The 18,825-nt window shown below is 41.5% G+C and overlaps 2 protein-coding genes across 3 annotated transcripts; one reads left to right on the top strand and one right to left on the bottom strand.

Annotated features, from left to right (window-relative positions):
• Positions 1 to 12: 12 nt before the first annotated feature.
• Positions 13 to 6,375, top strand: endog (endonuclease G). The gene is made up of 6 exons (XM_004072784.5): positions 13 to 235; positions 1,980 to 2,173; positions 2,250 to 2,391; positions 2,871 to 2,980; positions 3,410 to 3,491; positions 5,289 to 6,375. The coding sequence occupies exons 1-6, from the start codon at positions 65 to 67 to the stop codon at positions 5,484 to 5,486; spliced, it is 897 nt and encodes a 298-aa protein (XP_004072832.1). The 5' UTR covers positions 13 to 64; the 3' UTR covers positions 5,487 to 6,375.
• LOC101173714 (transcription termination factor 1) lies at positions 5,505 to 17,492 on the bottom strand. Of its 2 annotated transcripts, XM_078952549.1 has the most exons (12): positions 17,362 to 17,492; positions 15,121 to 15,892; positions 14,000 to 14,118; positions 13,734 to 13,919; positions 13,543 to 13,621; positions 13,335 to 13,459; positions 13,066 to 13,258; positions 12,164 to 12,247; positions 9,803 to 9,868; positions 9,479 to 9,598; positions 6,892 to 6,977; positions 5,505 to 5,928 (listed from the first exon to the last, which is right to left on the bottom strand). In XM_078952549.1, exons 2-12 carry the CDS (start codon positions 15,852 to 15,854, stop codon positions 5,768 to 5,770), a joined length of 1,953 nt encoding a protein of 650 aa, XP_078808675.1. In that variant the 5' UTR covers positions 15,855 to 15,892; positions 17,362 to 17,492; the 3' UTR covers positions 5,505 to 5,767. The 2 variants fall into 2 exon arrangements, with proteins under 2 accessions (XP_078808675.1, XP_004072943.1); XM_004072895.5 differs by lacking the exon at positions 9,479 to 9,598.
• Positions 17,493 to 18,825: the final 1,333 nt, after the last annotated feature.

Genomic DNA, 18,825 nt, shown 5'->3' with positions numbered 1-18,825 from the left:
ATCAAACACTTCCGGCCTGACGTGACGTCATCACTCAGCGTCCTGACAGCTGATCCGAGGCAGCATGCGCCGCTGGTGTCGGTCCGGCCTGACCTTGCTCTTTGGAGCGGGGCTCGGAGCCGCAGCGACCCGTTTATGGAGCGACGGGTCCGGGCAGGATGGTCGGGACTCCGGCCTGCTCAGCAGGCTTCCGGTCATCCCGGTTTCCGCGGTTCAAGCCTCCACGCTGCCGGCGGTGAGTCTGTGTTACCGGTAGAGAGACGGGTCAGGTCAGGTGCTGACCATGTCCTCTGCAGAGCCTGGTGACCTTTTCCGGGTTAACTTCACTTCATTTGGTGGTCCACTAAACAAAAAATATTTTTTAATAGTCTGAATTTTGATGAAATCATACAAAAATTAGATCAAATGGGGTGGGGTGGGGGGTAAAAATGGAATGTCCCATTAGTTCTACAGCGGGCTGGAGCTTCTGATGTTATAATAAATTAAGTATGCATTTATTACTAAACAATTGCAGCATAAAGTCAAAATTTAAGTCATGTAGTTGGGCTGAAATATTATGCTTTTCCAGATTTCCTCGAGCTAGAAGACGATCTCAGGACAGGTGTGTTTTACCTGTGTCCTTGTTTCTATCTATATTCAGTTTCTATTTTTTGGTTTGCTTAGCTTAACACTTCACCAGGTGATGTTAGTTTTTAAGACGACGCTGAAGTTAGCTTCCGATTCGCGAAGGCACTAAAGAAACATTCCGCTGCATTTTTCGCATTAAGATCACCCAAAACCGGGTCCTGTTCAAAAACCGCTGGACCTGGACTGCTCAAACCTGGATTAAATTATACATTAGATACTAAAGAACACATTAAATACAGTTTCTGATTTGTGAAACCTTCTTCTGATTTGTGAACATCTGAAATAGATTGATGTTTATCCCATTTTACGCCCAGAGTCCACTTCAGACTAGGTCCTGTTCAAAAACCAAATCCTGGAGAACAAAATAGGCGTTGCTTCATCAGAAAAGGTTGAAAATAACATCTGAAATAAAACGGTTTACTAAGTTTAGTTCCGTCTGTTCTGGATTGTTAAACATTGGTTTTGTCCTAATTCCTTCACTCCTCACTACTTGGTGCACTATATAGTGTGTTCACCATTTTCTAATGCTGCCTGAATTGTTGAATTTTCCCAAAAGTCTCTGTAAAAAACGGGTGCGCATCAATGCTCACTAGATTGGCGAAAACAAACCACAATGCATTGCGTTTGAAGAATGTTTGTGGAAACATTTTCTTTAATAAACCATCCAAGTATCATCAATACACAGTGTATTTCTAAATAGTCTTTGTAAAATGTTCGTATTTATTTGGTTTTTACTTCATGAAATCAGTGTTGTCATACTTGCAGTTTATTTAAAAGAGCATGGAGTCCCAAATGCTTTTAAAATCCAGGTCACTAGGTAGTCCTGCACTATGGAGTTTTGGGTATTTTTCCACATTTGACTCACCCCCTGGGGGAGCAGTGACCTGCACACAGCTGGGTTAAGGAACCATTTGGTGGCTTTCTTTTTTTTTTTTTTTAAGACCAGTTCTTGCTTTACCTTTCATGCTGTGACTTTGAAGGATTGGAGGCTCCTTCCCCTTTCAGGAAGAAAGATCTAGAGTTTCCTCAGCTAGAAGATGAGAAAAGAAGCTCCCAACCGGTCTTCCATGTACTGAATTTGGATTTTATGCGAGCAGACGCTTACTTCCTTTCAGATCATTTATCTGTATTCCTCACAGATGCACTCTGTGATAGAGGAAAGCTGAGGTTTGGTTGTTTTTGGCGTGAACAGTAGGATCCCCCGGTGAGCTCCCAGCTGCTGTTCATTAGAATACATTCTGTAACCAAACAGTTCTAGCGGGGTGAGCTGTCCGTCTTAAAGAAAAGCTGGAAGCATCAGACAGAAGCTTGTGATTTTCCTGTTTCTTTCCTAACTCTGCGCTTCTCTACAGGACAGCTCGGGTGGATCTGGAGCAGTGATGAAATACGGATTCCCCTCGCTGGTCAACGTCAAAACCAGAGAGTCCTACGTCACATCCTACGATCCGCGCACTCGCACTGCAAACTGGGTAATCGAGAGGCTGAATCCCGCAGCCCTCACAGGCCAATCAGACCGAAAGTACTGCGAGTTCAAAGAGGACGATAGGTGAGTCAGAGGAGCAGCTAACAGGTGGAGGGCCGCTGTAGTTCGGAGCTCAGTGTTTTTTCTGTTTCCTGTGTAGCGTGCACGTTTTCCACAGAGCGACCAACGCTGACTACAAGGGGAGTGGCTTTGACAGAGGCCACCTAGCTGCTGCAGGAAATCACAAGTGGAGTCAGAAAGCGATGGAGGACACCTTCTACCTGAGCAACGTGGCTCCACAGGTAGCAGACGTTCACGCATTAGTGCGTGTGCAGGTTCTTGAGCATGTGTGCCACCTGTAACATCCTGCTAAATGGTGTGTACTCATAGAACAATCACAGTCCCGTTCACCCATTTACACACTGATGGCGGCTCTACTTCCAAACACTGGTGCAAACCTATGACCACCAGGAAACATGTGGGGTTCAGCGTCTTGCCCACGAGCGGGAACCGAACCTGTGATCTTCTGATCAGGGGTCGACTGCTTTACCTCTGGACCACAGCCACCCCACCCGCGTTCTGCTCCATTCTAACATGCAGTCACAGCCAAAAACTCTGCTTGGGTTGTTCTTGTACTTCATAGATAATTTGTTTTTGATTCCTGCAGGTAAACACTGCATGGAAATGGCATTTTTCTTCCCTCTCTAGCTGTCTTATCAACTTCCTGTTTGTTATTTCTTCTGGCTGAAGTAACAGGTTTCTAATGTCCTTGTGTGTCCAGAACCCTCACCTAAACCAGAAAACCTGGAACAACCTGGAGAAGCTGTGCCGCTCTCTGACAAAGCGCTACCTCAACGTCTACGTTTGCACTGGTCCACTCTACCTGCCCAGGTGACCTCACTCCTCTTCTCTACACCCATGGGAAGAAGATTTTTTTTTGTAGACTCTGTGAATTCCTTTACCCTAAAATGCAGACAAACGACGATTTTAGTTCCAGAAACAGGATTCTATGAAACATTGTGGGGCGACTCACTTGGCCAAACCGGTTTCATCTCGACTCTTGAGGTTCCTGGTCAGACTTGTTTACTCGATCATTTCCAATCATACGCTTGTCTTCAATAACGTCATCCAACTGGGATCAGCTATTCTGCAGCTCTGACTGCATCTTTAAATGTACATATCTGGCAGTTTATCGTTATATTACTTTTTATTTTCTCAAAAGATGGTAAATATTGGAATTGAAGCTTGATTTTTTGCAAAGTCCACTGAATGACTTTGCAGGCTTTTCAATAACCCGCAGAAACTGTGTTTGTATTTTAGAAGAGAAGCAAATGGAAACCTCTACGTGCGATACCAGGTGATCGGGAGAAACCATGTGGCGGTACCAACCCACTTCTTTAAGGCAAGTTTTTCCTGTGTTCAAGCTCCAGAGAGCAGTGATGGAGTCTTTTAGATGTCAGTCCTGCACTGGAGGACTTTTTACCTTTTAGTTTGGTCTATAATAAATCCAGCATTAAAAGCTGCTGAACACTAAAGCACTAAAGATGTGATAAAGCAGCAAAACTAGCCAGAAATATTATTGTTTTGAAGTTTTAGTCAGAAACAGGAATGTGAAATCATTAAATACACATTCAAAACATCTTTAATTTCATAAATGCACAAACTAAACAACAATATGTAATGGATTTACATTTGAGAAGGTCCGTCCAAAATGTGTTGTATGCAGTTATAATAAACGTAAATCCATTTAAATCCTCAATTTTACTTCATTTAAATCACTAAATGATCTGTTCAGTTAAAAACAAAATGTGGAAGTCTTTCTGGATCCAGTTGCATTGTCTGCCAGAACAACAACACCCACGCCGGTGAAACCATTGTTTTTAGTGTTCTTATTTATTCAAATCGTGAATCAGAAGCAGATGAAAAAATGTCTTTTGAAAAGAGTTTTTGTGATGTAGAAAATCCACTGGATGGGCCACACGCTCTCTGCTCCGCTCCATTCTGATGCATCCACTGTCAGACAAACAGATCCATGAACGTCTGTTTTCCCCGTCTGAGCTGGAATCTGGATCTGAACGGCTGGATAGCTCCAATATTGCTCGCCATTTTTGTTGCACTGGTAATGTTAGTTTGGGGTTGCGAAAGGCTGTAAGCTAGCAGGAGCGCTTGTCAACAGAGAGCTCTCAGCAACAGGGAGGGAGGGGGAGGGAGGGTTGCTTGTCCACAACTCAGTGGATGGGACTGCCGCTCAGCATAAACTATGTTCTTTGGTTTTGGTAAAAAAAAATGGCATAACCATGAATGATGGCGTACACTTGTGTAGCGGTTTTTTACCTTCCTTGAAGGCCCAAAGCGCTTTACAGTCACACACACATTCACACACACACATTCACACACTGATCCGCTGCTGAACACTGGCGCCAACCTTCCCCCAGAGCCAAGGTGGGCTTCAGTGTCCTGAACACTTTGACTTATGGGCGGGCATAGCAGGAATCAAAACTGCAATATTCCAATCAGAGGTCGACCGCTGCACCACGGCCGCCCCACAAAAATCTAGAGACCAAAGAGAACTTTTTGAAATAAGATAAAAAGACCGAGTGAGGTTTTAAGTATGGCCTCAGCAAATCACACTGTCATTTTATTCATAAACGGCGTACGTGGATTCACAAACTTATGGATTCTAGACCAACCAGACATTTATTCTCAGTGGGAAAAGTTTTACAGTTGATTTAACTTGATATTTAAAAAACAAAAGTCTCAAACCTTCTCAAAACTAGAAATCCTGATCCTCAAAGTCTACCATTCTGTTTGGGGCTGATTTGAACTTTTAAATCAGGCAAACAGCAGAGTGGTAGATCCTGAGGATCAGGACCGTCATGGAGGCTCTTGTTTCCTGAACCTTGAACACAAACACTCGCCTCGTCGTGAGTCGTGACAGCCACGTAACGTTTAAAAAAACCAACCAGCTGAAAGACTGAAGCTGTAACCATCAGCTTTGCTCGTCGTCTCAATCAATGTGTGACTGATTGCAGTTAAAATACTGTTCTCATGTAGTGACCCCGGTTTGTCACAATCTGTTTGACAAATGTGCTTCTTTTTTTTTCTGTTTTCTGTTCCTGGGAAATGATTGTTTTTAGTATTGAATGTTTGTGAATAAAATGTTAAAGACAGTCGCGTCAGCTGTCCACTGTCTCCACAGGTGCTGATCCTGGAGCAGGCAGACGGGAGGGGGGTGGAGCTACGGTCCTACGTTTTACCAAACGAACCGGTTGATGAACAGATCCCTCTAGAGACTTTCCTGGTTCCCATAGAAACCATCGAAAGAGCTTCTGGGCTCCTCTTTGTCCCAAACATCATGAAGAGGACAAGCAGCCTGCAGGCCATCACCCACAAGTGAACTACAGTACCCAGCATCCCCTTTTCCGTAACCCCGCCTGAGGATCTTTCAGGTGGTCTTTATTTGACAGGAGAGCCTCATGGATGATTGACATCAGAGACGATACATTTTATGACCGTGGCTCCAGGTCCTTTGACTTCCAAGCACCTCAAACTGATTAGCAGTTTTACTGTAGTTGATCATAGTAAAAATACTACTGATAAGTAAAAATGTGAGGACAATGTCTGAAAAAAGGTTCAGTTATCTCGCAAAGAACTGCACAAGTCCTGATCGGCTGGGGGTTAGCTGTTGTCCACCTCGAAATCCTCGTCCGTGCTTAGGATGTCGGACAGCCCGTACGTGACCTCTGCCTGCAGACCCTGGGAGTCTGGCGCCGTCCTGCAGGAGCTCAGCCTCTTCTGCAGAGCCGGGACCGTGTGGTAATGCAGGAAGGCGATGATGTCTGTGGATCCAAGTCACCAGTTAGAACCACGGAAAAAGGCCAAGAAATGGGAGGACGTTCATTCTGCCGACTCCTGTTTAGGGACAACGCAGATTTGGGTCCAAACTTTCTGATCACGTGTTAATGTCAGACCCTTTAACTTAAAGAGAACCCCAAAACAGGAATCGTAACCTCATCAATTTAACAAAGAGAACACAAACTGCGCTCACTGTTTGGAGAACATTTATGCCGACCAACTGAATGTTTGTCATTAAGATATACAGTAAAAATGGATTACAAACATGCATATTGAATAAGTGGGGATGTGTTTTGCTTTCTTTGTTCCTAAAAGCTTCTTTCACTGTGCAGACGATCCCATGAGACTTCCTGTTTTGCCTAATCTGACCAAGGAAAATAGGTTCAGCTGCTGTAATCCCTCACAAATATAATCCAGGCCAATCCTCAAAATGTTTCCACTCTTTATTTCAGCCAGATTTGTTTGAAATGGGAAACCATGTTTTACTTTGAGGTTGCTGTTTTAGTGATGTCAGAGCTCTTTTGTTTGACAGATAATAGAACTAGATACAAAATTTAATGTATGTTTCCATCTACGCTGAAAAAAACTGAATCCTAAAGTAAAAAAAAAACATTGTTTTATTTTCTGTCTCCTAAGAAAAATAATCTCATCAAGGAAGTTTTTCAGTTAATCTTAGTTTGAGAAAAAGCGTTGAATACAAAAGATATCTCGGTAAGAACATTTGTCTTACCTCATTAACAGAATTTGCTTATTTAAAGAAATTGTGCCAATGGGTTTGAATTTTTGACTTATTACTAGAAGCCTGTTTATACAGTGCAACAGGATCTTCAAATGAAAACCTTATAAGCAGTTCCCCGAAAAGACACATTTTAGACCAACTTGACCCTGTGGAAGTATTTTCATGTTGATTGTGGTAAACTGGGTGTTCTCTGCGCTGCAGTCCTCACCTCCATACGACATTCTGCTCCAGTTTGGGACTTTGGTAACCTTCAGTCTGTGGAAAATCCTCTGCACGCCCATGGGGGTTACATTGCTGCAAAACAACAGGTTCACCGTTAGCTCACTCTGAACCTCCTTGTGCAGTGAACTCTCTGCATCACGGTTCAACATGAGCTGTAGTCCCACTTATAGTACTAATTAATGGAGCACTTCTGTGCAGTTTTACTGTTTGGCATAGCTGCACTTTCAGGAGCTCGCTGCTCCTTCAGGTCACTGCTCTCCAACCTTTTTCAGCCAACGGACCGCTCTGACAATATTTTCACAGACCGGCCTGTAAGAAGCTGCGTCAGTTTTGGGGCCAAAAAAAAGGTAATATAACAAGATGTAATGTTGTAAAGACCACTGGGACTTTAAATCTCATAATATTACGAGATTATAGTGGAAGTGAGCAAACAGTGCAGCAAGTGAAGATTGTACAGCAGCCGAGCAGACCGACTGAACTCAATGCTACTGGTAAGCTGAGTCTTTATTGATAACATTTTAATGTTTTATTTATTGATTGGCGGCTTGCAGGATCGCTGCAGCTCGTTGATGAAGACATCGGTGTCCCTGCAGCTGTCCACCTCAATCCTTTCTTCCTCCATGAAACCTATAACTCCAAGTCTGTGTGACGCTTCCGTCTGAGGAGGAGGAGCACTTTTTGCCATAATATAATAGACCGTTTTCATTCATCTCTGTGGTTTTACGTTGAAAGGAGACATTTCATCTGGAGGAGGGGGCGTATGTAACACTGTTTTCCTTCCGCTTTGGCGTGTCTTGTGTGCATGACAGTTGCATGACGTAAGGTGACAAATGGACTTCTGGGTAAGTGAAGGAACAGGATCATCTACACCCAGACGTGTCTCTGAGCTCCTTATTTCACATATGAAACTGCGCTTTACCGACCCCCAACCCTGGAAAGCCGGCTACAATAACAATTTGATTTTGAGTCATCAAAAGGTTATTTTGGATTTTTTTTTTTTTAAAACCTCTCCGCAAATAAAGTTACTAAAAACGCTCCGGATCTTTCATCTCTGAGCAAGGCTCCAATAAACAGACATATTTTGTGGTGTTTTTTCCGTAAATTGATGATTTTTTTCTTGTAAATTTAGAAATGTAAAGCCGTGATTTAGTTTGTAAACTGGCTCTTAAACTCCATTGTTCGAAGCTGAAGTGGGTGTCTTGACTTTTTTTTTCTTCCAGTTTCCATTAACTTTTGAGGGTAAATTTTTGTCTTTATCCTCTCTAAAATACTGCAGCTGCTTCAAACTTTATTTGTTCACTAGATTTCATGTAGGAACCATTAAAGTGTGATATGGATTTTCCCATAAGCCAGAACTGTCAAAAAGAAAGATTAAAAAAAATCTGACGCCAACTCAAGAATAATGGAACTTCTAGGATCAGTCATAAAGACAAAAAAATGGACTAAAAGTGGTATTATCTAAATGTAATTATAACCTCATACATCAAATTGACCCAGGAACATCATCTCTGTTCCTCACAAATGAACATAACAGGAGGGTTAACAATGTATTTATTTCAATGTATTTCTAATACAAGTCGCTGCGGAGTATAAGTCGCACCCCTTTCCAAACTATGAAAAAAAGGGCGACTTATAGTCCGAAAATACGGGTATGTTTGTTTTTCTTAACTTTGCTGGCTTGAAGGTTTTCATTTAGCGGTCGTTGCAGCTGCTTTAAGAAAGTAGCGGATGGAATTTCGACATGTGACCGAGCGACTTGACATGAGTCAACAGTGAGTCGGAGAGAATCCGGTAGTTTTCTTAAATAAAACATATTTTAGAATCAGATATAATATATAATATAAAAGATATAATATGTAAATAAAAGGGAAAAAGTGCAGGTTATTTTGTTTTCTCTGTGTCCTGGTTGGAGACCACTGCCTTACGGAACAGGGGAACACGTTTGACATGATTGTAGTTTTTCCTCTGTACAGCTTCGCTCTAGACAAGAAACCCTGAAACACCTTGGTTGAGTCCAATTTAGATTGGCAAAGAATTCTGCCTGCAAGTGGGTTAGCTTGTTGTAATCAAGGCAGTCCAAAGCCCCACAAACATCTTCCTGTGTTTCGTTTTCTATGCTTGAAGAAAAAAAAGAAATAGAGAAAATGGAGGCTTTGGTAGTAATGCCGGGTCTCATTTTTCCAGCTTTAAATAAAGGGTTAAAACAAACACAGATGTGCTGCTCAGTATCTGCATTTAATCTAAAGCCATTAAAGAAAGAAAGCTGAAGAAGACCAGAAGTGTATCTGTCTATTTTGGAGAGGAAAGATCCAGTATTTTTTAACTAAACACTTGTGAAAGCACTCTCGTCAGTCAGCTGGTGGATGGATGGATGGAATTTAGTAATGCTGTAACACTGCACAAGTGGAAAAACAGCCTCAGTCATTTGAAAACAGGCATGCTATAACAGTATGAAATGGGAAAAGCATAAATTAGAGTAAAGCAGGAGCGTACAGGAAAGAGGAGGTCCTATGCGTAAACAGCATTTGTCTTTCAGCTGCTACCTCTAGAGGGAGCCACAGTAAATCATTTACCTCCATGGAATCCTCTCCTCTGCCTCCTCTTCACTCGCACTCCTGCATGTCCTCCTCTTTTTACTTCTAAGCCTGGCATCTCCACCCTCAGCATCATTTTCAGCATCCTCACTGTTCCTTCTGACAACGTGTCCAAACAATCTAAACCTGCTTTCCTGCATTTGTCTTCTAAAAAAAACATCTGTTACAACTATTAGGACTTTTACTTTTTTTGTATACTTTAATTGATCAAAACTGATAGCTGCAACTGTACTTCAAGTGGGACCACTCACTCACTCACCAAATTCTGTGAACCCCAAAAGTCACAGAGTGACTTAAACTCACCCAACAGCATGAGCCACCTCGTCCCACTCGATGTCTGCTTGGTCGTCCACAGACATGGAGAACAATCTGATAGGCACACAGACAGACAGTCACATCTTTACTCCAACTAAAGTAACTAGTTACAAAGAAAAGTTACCACTAGCATTACTTTAAAAACAAAGTTGGTGTTTACTAAAAAGATTTTTCTGTTTTCACGAGTCAGTCGAGTTGAGTAAAGTAAGCATGTACCTATGTACAATATTCCATTTTTTATATAGAAGTATTTTGTTCACAATAAAGAAAAACATTTAAATAACACAAATGTCCTCAGACAGCCGGTCTGCACTTATTTTGTGCATGTCAACAGCATTTTCAGAACACAATGTTTTCTCTACATGCACGCTCTTGCCTTTAAAATCTATAGTAGTGCTTATATCTCCACCTACAAAATGCAAGCTTCCCGTCAGGGCTGGTCCAGACTCGCAATTTATGCAACTTCTTCTACCTGTTTGGGATGTATGTGGGTTAAAAAAGGTAGGCTACGATTGGCTACCATAAAACATGGCACCACCTGAGTCAATTCGAATCTCTTATCCTGTTGTTGCCCAGCCCATTCCCCTCCTGACAGGAGGAAACTTTATGGCAACGCAGCAGCAGCAGCTGCTGGTGCATTTGGTTTTTACAGATTTTAACAATAGTAATTTAAAAAAATTCAACCCCGTCACTAAAAAACATAACAGATAAACTTCGGCCGCATTTACACTGCAGGTCTTGATGCCGATATCCGATTTTCTGACTGTATCCGATTTTTTTGACGACCCGCTTACATCATCTTTTAAAAGTGACCCGTATCTGATTTTTGCATTTACACTATACAATGCTGAAACTATCAAACGTAGACGTTCTGAGGACTACGTAGCAGCATTTCCGCCTTCCGCGGACCTCTTTTGGACTTTTGTGACTGCGGTTGTCATGGAGGCAAGGCGGCGACGGAAGGAGGCGTTGCCTTGGGCGCTCCTGAGGGGATGCGTCGGAGAGGAAAAAGTAGGGCTGCTCAGCTCTCTCTGAGTTTTGAATGAGGAAGTATTTGCAGACGGTGTGGTAACAGTTTGATCCAAGGGTTGAACCTTTCCTGCGCGATGACTTCTCTTTTCCGACCGTGGTCAGAAACGCACGGGAGATTTCCTCGGGGTTCACTTTTCCGTTCTGAACCCTCAGCCTCCAGAGTGAGTTAAGAAAGACTCCAAAACTTTTAGGGGAGACACCTTATTTTTAATTTACGGTTCTCTGACACTCCCCCGATCCGCGCTCACACCCCCTCTCTCTCTTTACACACACACACACGGTCCCCATCATACACGCCCCCCAAAGAAATAGACGGCTTCTAGCCTGTTCCATAGCAACAGTGTCCCTCTTCAGTTACCGTTTGCGTCCGGACCGGACATAACAGCGGTTTCCGACTACGGTCTGAAGCCTGAGGCTGAAAGGTAACAGCTGACAGCAAAATCAGCGCACAAAAGCACCTTAATAAGTCATGTGATCTCAGTTGGTGGCCTCCTGAGTTGATGTCACTGAGGTACGACTTGCATTTACTGGGGAATATCCGATTTGTCTGCTTACATGGCACACGCAAATGCACGTATCCGATTCGTTTCAGATTTATTTCCACATATGAGGGAGGCCTGTGTCCGATCTGAGAAAAACGGAATCCACGCGCTTTTGTCCTGCTTACACGCTCACCGGTCATATCCGATCTGTGCCAAATGAGAGGAAAAAATCGGAATTGGGTCACTTGAACCATGCAGTGTAAAGACGGCCTTCAAGACCCCCTCAGACTAAATTGTGTTTTTTATGTTCTTTGGGCATTTTTCGTATGATGGTGGACATATATAAAGAAAATTAAGCTCAAAATTACATTTGTGAGTATTACTTTATGCAAACTTTGAATCAGGAGCAGTTAAATAAAATGCTGTTGGAAGGCTGCAAACTCTCGGATGCACCCACTATGAACGTCGTAGTTTTCCTCGTCTGAACTGGAATCTGGCTCCAAACTGTACGGCCGGATATCTCCAGTATTCCTCACCATTTCTGTTGCCCTGCTAATGTTAGGTTGGGGTTTTGAGGGGCTGTAAGCTAGAGAGACAGTGTGTAAAGAGACAGGTGATGGGAAGGGGAGCGGAGTTGCTCGACACCAACACTCCTGTCCACAACTCAGAGGTGAATTTCTAAAGAACTATTGCTGCTCTGCAGAAACTATGTTTTGAAAACAACATGTTTTTTGTATTTTGGCTTAAATAAAACAGCATAATCATAATTTATAGACCACTGGGAACACTTTTCCAATGAATCAGAAGACGATCAGAGTTGGACTTTAACGCTTACGTGTTTATAATGAGGATTTTGGTTTGATAACCCTCAGGTCCTCTGGGGAATCCACCATTTGTCATTTTCTCCAAAAGGCTAAACCTGTAACACAAAAGACAGTGCATGCCAGCGGAGGCCACATTTACAAAACACAGGAACACGGGAACGATGAGCATTCATTTACTACTAAGCACTATTTGGCTAAAACTGGAATCCTTCTGAAGGTAAACCGCATGTCTGGCATTTGCTCCGCCTCCACCTGAAGCTTCGGGCATGCACACACTGAGCCATAATCACAACATCCTGAACACAAAAGCCAACGGTTTCTAACAAAGATGAACAGATTTCAGAAGCATTAAATGAGCATAACACGCACAACATGTAACAACATGATGACAAAATGGTTGATGTGCAGTTTGGGAGTCTCTACTGATGTTAACAACACTGTTATCAGCACACAGAAAAAAGCATGGACTTCAGGCACGCTCCTTCATTCTGAGACTGAGAAAAAAAAAAAAAACCAGATGTCTGACGTGGAAAGTAGAGCGTGGAATTACACTTTCATTTTATCACCCCACAGTCCATCTGACTGTTTTGGCAAATGCAGGCTGCTTCACCCTTTTGCTATCCTATGACCCCACCCTTACATTGACGTGTTCTCCCTACCATGATAAAGGTGGGTAAAGGTGGAAAGATTTCATGTAATCCATGGACACCAGTGAGGTCTAGATGACCCAACTCCCAACGTTAAAGTGCCTAGGATAGCACAAGGGTTATGAAGCTACTTCAAGACTGGACAAATATAAAAAACAAACAAACAGGAGTGCGTGTCTCTTTAAATTATACTCTCTAAGTCAGGCCAGACGCATCGTTGTGTCTAGAAATGTACCCAGAACTGAGAAAAGTTCAGTTCCACTAACCACTTCAGACGACACTGGTTCCAGTGTCTGGTCTCAACCTTCTGGCTGATCGTCTTCCATGGGAGGTTGTTACAAAGCTGGTCCATAGTCAGACCAGACTTTAAGCTCTCCTTGAACACAGTCTCCAAGTGATCTCGGACAGCCTGTTTCAGCCTGGACTCTTCACTCTTACTCCACGGGCCATGCACAGGAGCTGCAAACAACAGTACAGGTGAGGTGAGGGGGGGGGGTCTGGGTCTGACGGAAGCAGGTCAGTGATCAGCTCTTACCAAGACAGACAAAGCGTTTCTGCAGTGCATAGACGCTGCGGTCCATCTTGTCCGACATTGTTTTCCAGTCGTTGCCATGGAGTTGGTGAAGCTTCTTGAGAGACTTGAGCTCATCCTCAGAGAACCTGAGGGAACACAGGTTGTGATGATGAAACCGCTGAGTGCAAAGACGGTGGAAACAGTCAAGGCTGCGTGGTGAATGCCTGACCTTCCCATGTGGTTCCGGTTGTCAAAGATCTTCTTTGCTCGCGTGTAGACTTGATGGCAAGGCCGAGGGATGCCCTCCGCTGCCAGGACAAACCAAACGCGTTGGTACGAACCACAACTCTGAACACGGATTAATGAAGGACCAACATCCAAAACTGAAGAGAAATCTCTCACGTCGATGCCAAAACTTACCAATTCTCTGTAAAAAATGATGTTGGATTTTCAGCCTCCGAATCTCTGCTGCTTGTTCTTTAAACCTTTGAGGGAACAGAACCTGTTCGGCTGAGCCGATGTCCGTCAGAGCCGCAAAGTCTGCAATGTTTTTGTGAATTTGACGATTCTCCCAATCAGTGTATCGTCCACAGCGAAGGGGCACACCTGGATGATACAACACTGGTATGTAGACGCACTGAAAGTGACAACATGAATATTTGGGGTCCATTTTTGCCGTGGTTCACCTTGCCGTTTGAAGTCCTTAAAGCGACGGAGATCGTAACGAACCAATTTCATGATTTCATGGGCAGATTTATTTCTGACATCTGGGACAAACTCTTCCAGCTCACGGATCAAGTCCAACCTGACAAAACATCAAATCAAATCAAATCAAACTTTATTTATAAAATAGCGCTTCTCATGCACTTTGTGCAGCTCGAAGCGCTTTAACACTAAAAACAGTAAACACACAACATTACAATAAAAACCCCAACCCACCCTTCACCCTTCCCACTCCCCTCCATTAAACCACATGACCCATGGCTCCCACGTACAATGAATTATGACTATGTAACTGTAAAATAAAATAAATAAATAAACAAACAAACAAGTATGGCTTGGCTCTGCTGTGAGGAAACAGTAGGAAACATGAGGCCATCAGCACTTTCTTCCATCACAGAAATGCATTCATGGATATTCAATCAAACCATTTTCTTTTAATAACTTTAGGATTTTATCTTTTAAAAATGTTAAAGGCCCACTCTGATGAAAATAGTCTTTTGGGGAGTTTGATGTCCCTCTGGCATTTTCTGATGATGGGGGACACACATGAAGAAAATGACACCTAAAATAGCATTTTGAATATTTCTTTATTCATGTCGTTGTGAATCAGGAAAAAGAGCTTTTTCATGACGTAGGAAATATCCACTTCCAGACGACTAGATCCACAAACATCTTTGTTTCCCTCGTCTGAGCTGGGCTCTGGCTCAAAACTGTACGGCTGTATACCTCCAATATTGCTCGCCATTTTTTGTGCACCGCTAATGTTAGCCTGGGGTTGTAAGCTAGCTAGGGAACAAGTAAACAGATGGGTGACAGTAAGTGGGGGCGGATTTACTCCAGTCCCATCCAAATTTGCTCAAATTCAGAAGTGAATTTCTTATGAACTCCTGCTGCTCTGCAGAAACTATGACCTAGAAAACAACAAGGTTTTTGGCTAACATGATTATAAGTAAAAACCCATTGGGGGCATTCTTAAAATAGATCAAAAAGTGATCAGGGAGGGTCTTTGGTCATTGCCTCCACTACAAGAGGCACGCATTCTCTGAAAGAACAATAAACTATTGGAATGATTGAAGCAACTTACTCCTTTGTCGAGGATAAACGTTGATTTCTTGAACTGCTTTGTTCACTCTTCGTCTCTTCTTCAGCAGCCTCTTCTTTCTCAGATTTCCCTCCGTTTCCATCTTTTTTCTGGGATGAGCTGCTGACACTTGTTTCCAGAGAAACGGCCACATCTGTCTCACTGTTTACACGTTCTGTTGCCATGGCAATGCTAGCCTGTTTTGTCTTCCTGTGTTTAGGAGCCTCCCCTTCCTGTGAACTTCCCTCTACATCAGATCCATCTTTCTTCTTCTTCTTCCTTTTCTTCGAGTTGTTGCCTGCAGTGATGATGCTGGAGTCTTTATGCTTGCTGACCGTTGCCTCGACAGCCTCCTCCTGGTTTAGTATTTCTGTGTCGTTTCTGCTTTTTCCTGTCTCCGCCTCACTCCTTTCGTTCTCTGAGTTGCCTGTTAAATTCTTTTTCTTCTTTTTTTTGCCCATCTGTTCATCACCAGGGTACGTGATGCTGACCTCCTTCATCCTCTTCTTTTTGTGGCTGTCTATCACTTCATCAGAATCAGATAAAGGATTGAAGCCCTCTTCTTCCGCCCTCCTTTTCTTTTTACTCTTTTTCTTGTAGTTTGACGATACATCAGAAGGAGAAACAATCTCTTTTTCTTTTTTCTTCTTTTTCACTGGAGTGCTGATATTGACAGGAGTAGGAGGACAGTCAAGACTCCTTTTCTTGGAGGAATGTGACTCTTTGATTGCCTCCATGATATTTAAAGGTGGCACAGAAGGAATTGATGCTTAATCTGTAAGAGATTGGATCATGTTAGTACGCTTAAGTTAGCTTTAAAATCACTCCTTCATTCAATGTATCGTGAAGGTTTCGTAAAAATTTTGATTTGAAATGTTTGGTTTGAAATTGTCTGTTTTGTAGACAATTTTCACATTGTTTTGACCTTGTCTTCAATTTTTTTGTGGATTTATACTTTTTTTTTTAACATAAAAATAAAACAAAAATCGTTTGATGTTAATTTTTATTAACCACCCGGAAGTTTCTTTATATATATATATATATATATATATATATATATATATATATATATATATATATATATATATATATATATGCCACAAAAAGCAAATTGGAAAGTATAAAACAGTAGTACTAAAGGATAAAAGATTAGGCAACTGCTTTATAGTGTATTAACCCAAAGCTTCACAAAAGCTTAAATCAGAATGTGTGTTATGGCATAAAATGCTGCATTAAACACATTCCTGTTTATTAAGCATGTTAAAACTATTTTTAACCACCAAATGTCACTGTAGCACTTTGTTAGGAGATCAATCTTTATCGAGACAGTTGGGGCAAACAATCCATTTCTGTCATCACCACGCAGGAACGCTTTAGTCCACTTGGACTTCACAGAACCAGCAGAAGTAGAAAATAAACAATCCAAGCAAACTTCAAATTCATCTGGAAAAACAAAACTCAATGCATGAAGAAATGAGCAATAATTGAATATAATGATGGAAGACTTGAAGCCATAGAGTTTGAGAGTTTAGATGGTGTGATTAAGAAAAAACGGCCTTAGAGCTTGTCAATCAATTAAAAAAAGGTTTTTGGTTTTTAACACGTACAAAACAAAATTTGATTCAGGGGGTATCAATTCTATTTTAAAATTAAATTTTGGCTGTAAGAAACTTTTTACTTTTTTTTAAATAAAGCCACTTTTTAATAAATTTGATTATAAGGATCCGCTTGTATTTGACCACATTTAAAGTTATGAAAAACACATTTGCAAGAATACTTTCCACCTTTTTTTGGCTGCTTTGCTGTTTAAGGTTGTTGGAGTTTTTAATTCAAACGTTCAAAAAAGTATCAGCGAAAGTCACGTGCAACAGTTTCCCTTACTTTCTCAAACTGCGCATGCGCACAAGTTCATGTGGCTGCATCAGTTTAGAATATTTCTGCGCACATTGATGTCAAAAGTTTACGACAATTTTTAAATACAAAAACTCCAATTATCATAGCCGTTAAGAAAAAAATCACGTTAAAAAAGGGGGGAGGTGTTCGTGCTTTGGCTGAAAACGTATTTTATGGCCTTTAGGCTAGATGCCCCCTCGGCTCGTGATTTTATGTACACCCACCCTGCTCATTGACCGTCTTCTGACATAATCAGATAGTAATAAAATGACAGGGGTATAAATGGTCGTTATTGACACGTGTAAACACGGACTAAACTCATGAAACATCAAATAATCGTTTTAAACTCACCGTTTCCCGCTATCCGATTTAGCCGCGCCAGCGGAAGGTGAATCACTGTTTACTTCCTGTACGGCTCGTGCGCATGCGCATCAGACTAAAGTCTGATGCTAAAGCCTGTGTGTGTGTGTCTCTAGTCAGTGGTTTCCACTGGAATGTTAGAAGAAATCAAATCAAATTTATAACAAATATGTCACCTTGTTTTGCTATTTTTAAATATAGACAAAATGTGATATAAATGCAGCACATATGGAAGGAAATGTCTAAATGTGGTGAAACTGAGACATAATTTTCATGAGGTTGATTTTTACATTCGGCGCCCCATATCAAATGGTCTCCATGCAATTACTTGGCTCTAAAATAACAACAAACAATAGTTTAAGAAAACTTTTTCTATGTATTTAACAATTTAACCGTTCCAAATTAAGTTAGATTTAAAGCAAATATACGCATATATATATATATATATACGCATATATATATATATATATATATATATATATATATATATATATATATATATATATATACATATATATATATACATATATATATACATATATATATATATATATATATATATATATATATATATATATATATATATATATATATATATATATATATATATATATATATATATTTGGAGACAAATAAATAGATAATAGGTAAAAATGGGAATACTATAAACTGAAAACATGTATCAATCGCAGAAAATCTAAAAAAGAGGTAGTCAAAATTTTAAAAAATAGATGAATGAAGAAAATGCATGTTGCGGAATAATTATAACATGCCTCACAACTCAAGTATATCGAAATATAACAGTTTTTTCGGAAAAGTAGAACTTTAAAGTCATAAAAAACAAATTTGTAAACTGGCCCTAATTCTCCATAATACATCATTATTTCTAAAAAAAAAAAAAAAAAAACAATTTGCCAGTGGATTATATTCAATTCACATCCTTCGCCTACCGGACTTAGCTCTTAGCTAAGTGTGTGCAAGATGTGAGCAATGTCCCGTCATGCATCACACTTTACACTTCAGTTACAGGGACACGGTGATTGGTCTAAATGCATCTTGGGTATGCGTGCTGCATGACGGGATATTGCTCGCATCCATGCTTGTAATGCTATGAACTAAGAGCTAAGTCCGGTAGGCGAAGCAGCCAGCCTAATCTTTTCTGATTTTCATTGAGACATGTCCCCACAGCGGTGGCAGCACCACCATCAGGGTGCGCGTCACCTTGGGGAAATAGACGCTCTCCGAGAAAAGAACTGCACATCAGCAGCGAAGGTCCCCAGGCATTTGTCGTCTCTACGGCGACGAGACTCCAGCTGCTGTCGGTTCCGTTCTGTCGAACCCTGCTCTCCAAAGCGTCGCTCTGATGCTGCTGTCAATGCCGACAGGTCTCGCAGCTCCGCAGATGAGAGGTCCAGCAGTACCTGGAGTGTAGTGCCCTCCGACGCCAGGCCTCGG

The sequence above is a fragment of the Oryzias latipes genome, chromosome 9, assembly GCF_053564925.1.
Source record: "Oryzias latipes strain Hd-rR chromosome 9, Olatipes_Hd-rR_3.1".
In the NCBI taxonomy this organism is placed as follows: Eukaryota; Metazoa; Chordata; class Actinopteri; order Beloniformes; family Adrianichthyidae; genus Oryzias; species Oryzias latipes.
Note: the sequence above shows the minus strand (reverse complement) of the source record. Positions and strands in the feature narration are given on the sequence as shown.

Coding starts and splice junctions, on each gene's coding strand:
- endog (XM_004072784.5), top strand. CDS start 65: ATGCGCCGCTGGTGTCGGTCCGGCCTGACCTTGCTCTTTGGAGCGGGG. Junction 2,174..2,249: donor GAGTTCAAAGAGGACGATAG/GTGAGTCAGAGG, acceptor TTTCCTGTGTAG/CGTGCACGTTTTCCACAGAG. Junction 3,492..5,288: donor TACCAACCCACTTCTTTAAG/GCAAGTTTTTCC, acceptor CTGTCTCCACAG/GTGCTGATCCTGGAGCAGGC.
- LOC101173714 (XM_078952549.1), bottom strand. CDS start 15,854: ATGGAGGCAATCAAAGAGTCACATTCCTCCAAGAAAAGGAGTCTTGAC. Junction 13,622..13,733: donor TCATTTTTTACAGAGAATTG/GTAAGTTTTGGC, acceptor TTGTCCTGGCAG/CGGAGGGCATCCCTCGGCCT. Junction 13,460..13,542: donor AACCGGAACCACATGGGAAG/GTCAGGCATTCA, acceptor GTGTTCCCTCAG/GTTCTCTGAGGATGAGCTCA.